This window comes from Otolemur garnettii, unplaced genomic scaffold, assembly GCF_000181295.1.
Source record: "Otolemur garnettii isolate 467f Iridium unplaced genomic scaffold, OtoGar3 scaffold00007, whole genome shotgun sequence".
In the NCBI taxonomy this organism is placed as follows: Eukaryota; Metazoa; Chordata; class Mammalia; order Primates; family Galagidae; genus Otolemur; species Otolemur garnettii.
The window spans coordinates 39741126-39751773 of NW_003852402.1; the positions used below are offsets into that span (position 1 = coordinate 39741126).

The 10648-nt window shown below is 38.0% G+C and overlaps 1 protein-coding gene across 3 annotated transcripts in view; it reads right to left on the reverse strand.

The window, feature by feature from the left end:
• NAV3 (neuron navigator 3) overlaps positions 1–10648 on the reverse strand; it is a 345805-nt gene that overhangs the window by 173776 nt on the left and 161381 nt on the right. For all 3 annotated transcript variants that reach the window (XM_003783395.1, XM_003783396.1, XM_012814175.1), the window contains exon 9: positions 933–1048. In XM_003783395.1, coding sequence (XP_003783443.1) covers positions 933–1048 — 116 coding nt within the window. The remainder of the gene's footprint in view (positions 1–932; positions 1049–10648) is intronic.

A 10648-nucleotide genomic window follows, 5' to 3' on the forward strand; every position in this document is an offset into this window, starting at 1 on the left:
GTGTCTATAAAGTTCACGTGCAATTTACAATGGACTTTACTCATTCCAGAGGTACCATTGGGGAGCTTTTCTGTCACTGCTGTTGATATCCACTGCGGGTATTTGTCTAATGATTGCCAAGATGCATTTCAGGTCTGCGGCAGTGGGGGAGATTCTTAATCCTCGAATTTGTAATCTGATTACTCTCAGGAGCTTCAGAGCAACGCTTTTCCTTCGACTCCTTGGAGTAGGGCACCATTTTTTTAAAAATTAAATAGTTCCTTAGGCTTTTGGACCTAGCTGTGAATACACAGAGTCTGAGCCAGGTATTTATCGAAACAACAGACAGATCTCTCCTTCATACATTATTATACATAGAAGCAAATAAAATCTCAAACTCTCTCTCCTTAGGAGTAGTAGATTTTGCTCAGAAGTAACTTGGTTCCTTATAAACCTCAATCTACATATAATGGAATGACACCAAAGGCTTAGGTTTAACTGCGTCTTAGAAAAAACACTCTCTTTAAACTGAGAACGCTGTTTTATACACTCAAAAAGCTGATAAACTGTGACTTGAAGACAGAGCAGGTTTGAATCAGCCATGGGAAATTTACAGTGATGATCTTCACAGTATTTTCAAGCTCCAAATGTACCCAGGGGCTACATTAGTAGCAACAGATGATTCTCTAGGTTTTCTCTGATTATATTCAACTTGACTGAGGACAAAATGACTTATAATCTCAGCTGCTGAAAGCTTTGCCATTCTTTTCCCGGGAACAAAAGGATCATCCTGGGCAGAAAAGCCAAAAGTCTGAAACTCACTGCAGCGTGAGATAGACACAGTTCGTTTTTGCATAAAACACAGAGTAGCACCAATATGATTTAAGAAAAAGACTTACAGAGAGATTATAAAAATTCTGAGGTTTGACCTCCTCGTTAATCAGGTCGCTTACCAGATATTTCCTCTAGGCACTGTTTAGCAGTCTTACTGTACAACAAATCCATCTTTGTGGGGCTGGTGCAGGAGTCAGCAGCTGGTAAAGAGGTACCTTCATTTTCTGAATGTGCTCTGAAATAAACCGAGAACAGAGGAAGTAGTAACTGTGGTCACCAGTGCCTCCGCTAAGTAGATGTTCTACAGTATAAGAAAAACCAATATATTCCAAATTTTCTATCAAGGTAAGTATTTTTTATTGTAGGGATATCTATATGAACATTCTGTTACTTTTCACATATAATCTGAGTGGGAGGGAGACATTAAATCAGATTTCTTTGACGTTTCTACTTTTGAAAGCTTATAATTACCAACAATTGATTATGTATTTGGGGCAAGAGGTTTGAAAAGATACAATTATCTTTTGCTATTTTAGAAAAACTATGGCCAAATTACATTTTTTTGGAGACTAATAAAAACATTAAAACCATACCTAAAATGATTTTTTTCCATAAAATTCCTACATCATAAAAATACAAGATCTGAGCTAAAATAAACAATGAATTTGTTCTAAGCTTTAAATGTCACTACAATGACTTCATTTACTAATATTTCAGAAAACTTAAAATCAGGGACAATTTCTCATTCCTACAACTACCTTTCTATCATGTGCTCTGTGTGTATGACCATGATTATGTATCTGTGGTGTGGTGATATGTAAAGAGTAGGTCCAATCAAATGAAAAGCATCTAACAAAGTGCTCACAATTTGGATACTCTCCTCTTAATTCCTGCATCCCTTCTTCTTTTTATGCATGGGAAAACATTTTAACATACACTTCCTTTCTTGATGCAGCTTCGAAATCTATGTATATTTGATCTATACGTTTTAAAAATTCACCACATGAACTACTAAGACACAAAAGAAGGCAAGCCCATGACGTCTTGCTTGCTGGACTGTGTTCTTTGTAGACATATCATTTGCCTTACTTGGAGTTCCATATCTAATACTGGGTGTGAGCCATGACAATTAATGTTAATATTTATTACTTTAAAACCATCTATAGTGAATATTAATATGTAAAAGGAAAGTTCAGCATATTTTAACTTTTTTATATTTTTATTTCAGATTAACATGAATGTATACATGATTAGGTTATAATCTTTGCATTTGTTAGATGAGGTCCCTGTGGTAGTTGGGTCCTGCACCCAGGAGGTGTGCAATATACCCTTACATGGTGCCCACTGGGTGGGAGCACACCAATCCCCCTCCCCCTTGCCCTTTCCCCAGCTTGAATTAAATTGAATTTTTCTCTTGTGTGAGCATGTATAGTTCATCCACTGGCTCCATATTAGTATTGAGTACAGTGGATCAATTTTAATTAATATTTTGCTTTCATTCTAAATCCTGGTATTGAGAAAAAATAGGGTATAATCACTGCTAACAGAAATAGCTGGTATTTAACCAACAGTTCTATAAATTCTGTAAAAGTCATTAAGATTTTAAGAAATTATGAAAAACTATATGCTGTGTGCATGGATGAGTATGTCATGTCTATGAACTGATGTGTCAATGTAGGATAGAACTATGCAAGAAATCCCACACAAAGCTGTGCCTTGCCCTCCAGGAATTTCTGGCAGTCTATTACTATGTTATTCTAACCTAAAATCTGACTATAAGGAGTGTAGCAAAATTAAGAAAGAGAATGCACCATTCAAGCTACAGGATGTACCACTACGGCCAGCAAGGACCCCAAAGATGCTGAACTCAACAGCCACTTTGTCTTCACTCTTTGATACCTTGGCAGCACTTAAAGAGCTGACCACTCCTCTCCCCTTGGGCTTTTATGACAAAAAATACTCCAGTTTATTTCCCATTCACTGTGGATTCTTTTGTCCTAGTTTGTTTTTCTTTACACCGTCATTGAATGTCATGGTTCTGGGTAGTAAAAAGAAGGGGATACAAAGAGCAAGATTTGAGGAATTCTCAAAGGAACAGATTAAGCCTCCTCCAATTTTTATACCATAGTCTAGTGAAGATGGTCTCATTAAGTTCATCGTATTAATTATAAGCTAGTCACACAAGAATTCCAAAATTTTAACTCTAACCTGGAACTCTGCTCTGAATTCTAGATGCAGTTGCCTAGTTGACATTTCTTTTTTATTATCACAAAAACACGCTAAACCCATCACATAAGGAAATGAACTCCCAATCTTTTTGAACAAACCTGGTTCTTGTTCATGGCCCTCGGGTGAAACCCGTATGGAGCCTACAAGGCCTCACTCGCGTGGTCTGTCCCTGTCTGCTCCCCAGCACCACCCGGCACACTGTAGCCATTATCCTCTCCACTGTGGCCACAAGAGCATTTCATACACTTCCCATAGCTGCCTGCCTAAACAGGGTCTGACACTTATTATTTTTATTTTCTTCCCCACTTCATCCAGTTGAGTGTATCTCTCCAAGCCTCAGCTCAAGTAACAGTGTCTTCAAGTATTCTCCCTAATTTCATTGATCAAATAAAATCCCCAATTATAAGCATTTAAAATACTCTTATAATATCAATACAATTATTTGATTAAGTTTCAATTTCAAAACTAGACTCTATTCTCCATGTTTAAGCCACAGTGTACTCCAATGTCTGGCCACGTGCCTTGCATATAGGTTTCATTCAATAAAATATTGGGTAAGTCTGCCAGGCAGAATCCAATGGATAAAAAGGAAAAACTCCACAAATATCTGATAAATAAGTGACTAAACGATATTAGTAGTGCTAGTAAAATATTATTACTAGCAGATAAGGCATTGGGAAATAGAGTGGAAGGATGGTGAATGCATAGGGCTTGGATGTAAAACTTGTCCCCATCACTAAACAGGTAACTCCAGTTGACACTAGCAAGTGACTGTACCTCTCTGAACTTCAGTTTGGTCATCTGTAGAAACAGGAAAAAAATATGTGTCTTGCAAAACGATTGTGAAATCAATTATTATATTACTAAAGGCCAAGTCATTCTCTTGAGGCATGTGGAATTCTGGTCAATTGTAAAACAGCTGATGTGTAAAATGATGTGTACACTCTTTGTGTACCCTGCCTCCTTTCTTCTCCGGGCCGCAGCTTTTCCCATATACCCTGTCTACCAATAGTCCCCCCAGCTCAGTTCTGAAGTTGACTATAGTCCATTCCTACACTTGGCTTCTTTTCTTGTGGCCACTCTTCTGCCTTGACCTCTTTGTTATCCTACTGACCCTTAATGCAGAGAAATAACTCCCCAGAAATGTTCTAAGTGTTTTTATTACTTGCTGAAGAAATTCAAATGGAGAGTCTGCAGTGAGATTATGGACCCCAGGGAGAGTCGACAGGCTGCATGCCAAGAAGTCCCAGAGACTCAAAGCCTTGCTGAACTGGCTGTGAGCCAGGACTGGCCTAGCGTTCTGCAGACTCATATTCACAGATTCATCTCTCAGACACTGAGTCACAGTGAGCCCTTCACTGAGATGTTTGTCTGAAGCCTAAGGCCAATTGGTCCCCATTAGAACACGACCAGAAGCTGTCACAGGGACAAGAATGCTTGTGGCCATGTTAGTTAAAGATTCTATCTCTCTCTAAGAAAACCTGGAGCAAAAGAATATTCAGAATGTGTTTAGGGAATAGAGCTTTTGCTTTGCTCAAAACAAATTAAAAAGCATTCCTTGGGAGCTGATTTGTGGGTCTCTTCCTCAGTATATAAGACGGGAGACCTCACCCGTTGGCTAAGTCCCTACTCGCCCTGTTTGAGATGGCCTTTTAAAAATGTGCTCATCTTTCTGACAGCTCAGTTTTGTCTTGGGCACTTTATTTTTTACAACGTGGCAGCGGGCTGATTTTGGACTGATTCACTCTTTTATGTCTTTTTAGTCTAAGTCACAAAATTTTATTTACCTTATTTTGGAGTTCTTTGGTGTCCCTCCCACGGTATTCCCTATGACAGTTATCTGTGCTAACAATAATATGAGAACACAGTGATCACGAAAGGAACATGGAGAAGGTGTGAGTCAAATCACTATAAAAAAAGATTTAAAGCCATCCTTGGTATTCACATGTAAATGGGACCATAAATCTCTATATCCATAAAAAGCCATCCATTTCTCAATTGTCACTAAAGCAGAAACAGATTTAAACTCCAGTCTATAGAGGGAAATTGATGGTAACTGCTAGCGATTTAGCCTTGATACAAATGCTCAAAGAAATTCAGTTAAATCTCTAGAGACTCCCAACATGTTATGTCTTTTTATGCATGCTTCATATCAGTAAAATAAAAAGATATGGATTTATGAAAAAATTATAAAGACTTGAGAATCAAGACTGTCCACTAATCAGAAGATACATTTGACAGATATAATGAATTTTGCAGTAAAATGATTCATTGTTCCTACCTAAACTGATGCTATATTTCCTTCAGAGTGACTAGAGAAAAAAAATAACTATCATGATATTCCTTCATAATATTTAGCAGATATTTTATGTGCTAGTTCTCTTACTGTGCAATCACAAGATGTCACTACATAGCACTGCAGAAATGAAATCTATTTAGAGTTCTAATAAGGCAAGCCCTTCACCTCTCACCAGTCAGCAGAGTCAAAGTCTAACTATACCAATGATTACTATAAAAGGTATTGTCTATTTTGCACAATTACTATGTACCCAATCTTGAGCCTATGGTGTTATCACTCAAAATTTACAATGCTATAATGTAGTTGCTGCTAGATAAAGAAATTAAAATTAAGACTTTCAGAGGTCAAATAATTTGCGGTAGGCAATCATCTGGAAGATGCTTAATGGGTACTTGAACGTGGCTGCATATAAATATTGATCTCTTAACTGCTACCCTACGGTCTAGCACCTTCCAAATGCCTATGGACATTAAGTATATTTTACTGCATTTGAGGTCCCCTTAGCTGATAGACAACTTAGTTACTAAGTCAATAACAGATAATGTTACTCAATTTGATAATCACCACTGGCTTACCCTAAATGTTATTCTTTATTGATTACTTAAGGGAATTCAGTGATAAATCCTAGATACTATAATCTTCAAATTTCCAACTTCATAAATATGGGTGTTTTAAGTATTGACTTGTATTTAAGAAGTATATCTCCCTATGAATTCATCTTGATATGAAAATAGTCACAAAGACTGGCACAACTTGAACTGATCTGAGGAATCAGAAACATTAACTAATAGTATCATAATTCCTGCTTTATAAATACAACACAAGGGAAGGAAATATATATATTTCAAAACCCCGTACGGTGCTTACTTTCCTCTGTCCTTCCTGCTGGAAAGGCAGACAGGTACCAGCCAGGGCCAGAAACAGCCAGAGCGAAGAGTGGACCATGTGGACAGGAGATTTGTTAGATTCAGGAGTCCGCTATACCATTCTCAGTATGTTTTCCAAATAGGAAACATACTGAGAATAACAGAAGCCGGGTTTCTCATGGTTGACAAATGAAATGCAGATGTGGAAGGAAGAAGAAGAATCCTGTGGTGTTGAGTTGGAATTAGAAATACTGTTATGAATGGATATACACACGTGTGTGCGTACACACAAACACACAAAAATAGTATTTCTAATCCCAATACATAGGAACAATTATATATGATTTAAATACATATAATAAACTATATGAAATAATGATGTAAAATGTATGTGTGTATATGTGTCCACACATACTTCTTAGTTTTGACCACATATAAAACTTAGGAGTAGTGAAATCTTGGTTTCTAAGTTATTACTTTTCACAAAAAAGAAATTGGGGCTCCTTAGATAAGAGCTGACTTTCCCATGTTAGGAAAAGCATAGCCTAGAACATCTTAAAACAAAGAAGGTTCACAAAGATCTCAAAGACTGATGGGGCCATGTGCAAAGGACAGACAGCTGGCTGGAAGGGCCTCCGGGAGCCAAATCTGGGAAAATTTGAACATCAAAATAAATTGTGATAGCAACAGATTATATCCCATTGAACATAATAGAAATCCATTAGTCTATGAAATTTAAATAGATAGATTCTGAGGAGAAAATAAATCTCTGCCGTAAAGTAGAATGCCAAAGAAGGGACAGAATTGGAAAATCAGTAAATTAGTCCTTCCTGTCTACATTCACCCTGGTTCTGCCTAGTCTGGCCTCTCTCGCAATCCACTTTACATATTGCAGGAGGCTCGGTTTTGAGCAGTTTTCCTGATCATGGTTTATACACACAGGCTTACTTGCTTGCACACGTGTATATACACATCTGTTTTCCAAGTTTCTGACACTCAAGAAATTCTGCTACAACCAGGCTCCAATCTTCAGTGTCCAGAACACTGACCACCTTGCTGGCCACCCTGCGGATCCTGTATCATCCTTCTGTACGTGGTTCCTTCAGGCTTATGTTCCCGTCACACCCCCTTGTCTCTGCATCACCCAATTCCACTTACCCTGCTGGACCCAGCACAGGGGCTGCTTTCTCTGATTCCAGCAGCTACAAGTAATTTAGGTACATTTGATGTTAGTTACTTGATACATTTGAGGTTTCAATGTATCAAATCCTGGGAGCTTTACACTTCTAGCTTCTCTCTCTCTCTCTCTCTCTATATATATATATATATTTTTGAGCCTGCCTCGATCTCACTGTGGACAATGGAAAGAAAATTATTCACGACATGTGTGATCTTTCACTCTACCCTGATGTGTCATGCATAATACAAACGTAGTAGGTAGTTTTTGAAAGAAGAAAAATGATAAGTAAATTAATTTTATGGAAAGAAAGCATGATTTAATTTTTAAAGTGCTGTGAAGCTGGTTATATTTCAATTAAATCCTCTAATTTATAGAAAGTAGGTGGTTTTAGAATTTTTTTTTGTTTAAAAAATTCTTGTGTTGCAGGCCAGTCTAACCAGGGATGGCAGTGGTTCATTGGGTGCCTACTGTGGGTAGGCTCTGTCTGGATAATACGGTCTCCAAGTTACAAACATCTGACTTACATACAACTTGCCCTTATGAACAGGGGATGTTATAGTAAGTCCCCAAATTGCCAACGTCTGACATACAACTCGCAATTATGAATGTAGGGTGCTTGTATGACAAGTAACAGGCAAATATACTAGTTCCAGCTTTCATAAAAATTCAGCTAAAGAACAAACCTACAGAACCTATCTCGTTCATAACCTGGGGACGGCCTGTATCCTACTAAACAACATGTGGGTCTTGCTTCCAACCAACTGTTACAATGGGATGTTGCTGAAATCACACTAGTCAAGAAGCAAATTAAAAAAGAGCAAATGGTAGTAAACTCTACAAAGAAAATAGAAGAGGATTTGGAAACAATTCCAGAAAGAGCAAAGCAGATGGTCAGAGATGGTTAGAGATTAGCGGAGTCTAATGACAGGATGGGCTACAGTGATCTGGCAGCAAGTATGACAGGCAAAAAGCACATATATGACAACAGTCATACAGCAAGTGGGGTTGGGTTGCAGGAGGAATAAAGGCTGAGATCCAGTGTGCCAGAGGAGGCGCAGCACAGTGAGATGGGGGCTCGGTAGTCGGCTAGATGATGCCGAGAGGATCAGGGTGTGCTGTCTGAGTTTTATTTGTTAAGTGCAGTTGATGTCTTCGTGAATTGAAATGACGTATATGACTTGTGCTTTTACAAGCTCAGAGCGCTTGCTGTGTGGGGGAGATGTTCACTATAAAGGGCTCAACGTGGAACCTGGGAGACTCTGTGGAAACAAGGTGAGGTTTGGCAGTGACAGGGCTTGACTAGGAGGAGGGGTGGAAAGGGAAAGAAACCTGATTGAAGGAAGGTGTGTTTCAGAAGAGGCAGGAGAGCGAGCCAGCTGAAAACAGAGGAGGAGGAGAATACAATGTGGATTCTTTAGACAGTTTCTTCTCTAGTCTCCCACTCTATAGTTCTAAATTCTAACCCTGGTCTCTCTATATAGCCGTTTCAGTCACTAGCATTTGGGTAGTAATGCACAACTTACCTCTTATTTTTTCCATAGTGCCTAGATTTATGAAGTTGTAGAATATTAAATTTGGTTAATGGTACAACACTTGCCCTTCCATTTAACAAATTCTAACATCTTTCAGGTCTTACTTCTATTATTATTATTATTATTTTTTATTTGAGACAGAGTCTCACTCTGTCACCCTGTGTAGAGTGATGGGGTGGCATCACAGCTCACAACAACCTCAAACTGTTGGTCTCAAGGGATCCTGTTCACTCAGACTCCTGAGTAGCTGGGACTACAGGTGTCCACCACAACACCCAGCTAGTTTGTTTCCTGTTTTAAGTAGAGATGGCGGGCAGCGGGGGTGTCTTACTCTTGCTCAGGCTGGTCTTGAAATCCTGAGCACAAAAATATCCACCCACTTCTGCCTCTCATAGTGCTAGGATTACAGGCATGAACTACCATGTCCAGCCAGGTATACGTCTTATTTTAATTTTTCCATAATTTACTAAGTGACTTCACCCTCATATAGCACTTAAAAAACAAACAAACAGAAATCCTTTTTCTACATTGATTCCTTATATTGAATATACTTCCCACAAGACCAGTGATGTTATAGTCTTCATTATTGGCTCACCATTATCAATACATAGAGATGCCAGAAGGCAGAGCCTATTTATTTTAAACTTGGTGTCCTCTGCTACATAGTATTTACAGGATGAGTGATCACTATACACATGCAAAAGTGTTGGACGACTTCCCTCTGACTCAACCGTGGTAACTGTGCCGCTGCTTGAATACGTTATGTGGTCACCTACAATAGGTAGGTCATTCTAATTTCAGATAGCTCCAGTTACAGGGAATATTTTAAGTTAATTTAAAATCCTTTCTTAAATTCTTTTTTGATCTTAGCCATAAACACATCACTTTATTAAATAGATTAAAAATAATAACAAATTCAAAACCAATTTTATTGGTTTGTGGGAAAAATTGAGTTATAACAACTTTGTTCAGAACCCTTTGCATTGAATAGGAAGTTAGACTAACGTGAAATCCATTCCTGTTCCAACCTTATTATTATATCCATAGAACTCTAAATGTCCAGTTTGTAAGAAACAGTATTATGAAACACATAGTAGAGTCACACAGAGAATATCGCATGACCTAGAGGTAGGCTGAGAAAAAAATATTACCGTAGTCTTTCCACTATGTAGAGGTCACTTAATTACCTTTAGATGTCATGTACATGTTATATCTACGGGTATACTTATGTATATGTATTTTATTTTATTTTTCACTAAATCATAAACACATAGATCATGTATACATTAATGGATTTATGGGGTACAGTGTGCTGATTTCATAAAGAATTAGGAATGCTTACATCACACTGGTTAATATATACCTCATTTCATTTATTAATTATTATATTAAGACATTTATATTTATATTAGGTAATTGCAATTAAGAATTTCCCACTATAAATGAGTTCTGATTTAGAATTTTTCAAAGGTACTATTGTCATTTTCTTAGCTAGAATTTTCACAGCAAGAATATTTATTTCTACACATGCAGAAAGAAATGATACTCAAATGAGGGCGTGTTGTAGACTAAGTAAAGGAAAAAAATTTGGAACAAGACGGGAGTTCAGAAATAAACTCCTACCAGTTTTGTGATGTTAAGAGTTTATTACTTGGCTCGGCGCCTGTGGCTCAACCGGCTTAGGCGCCAGCCACGTACACCTAAGGTGGCGGGTTCGAATCCCCAGCCC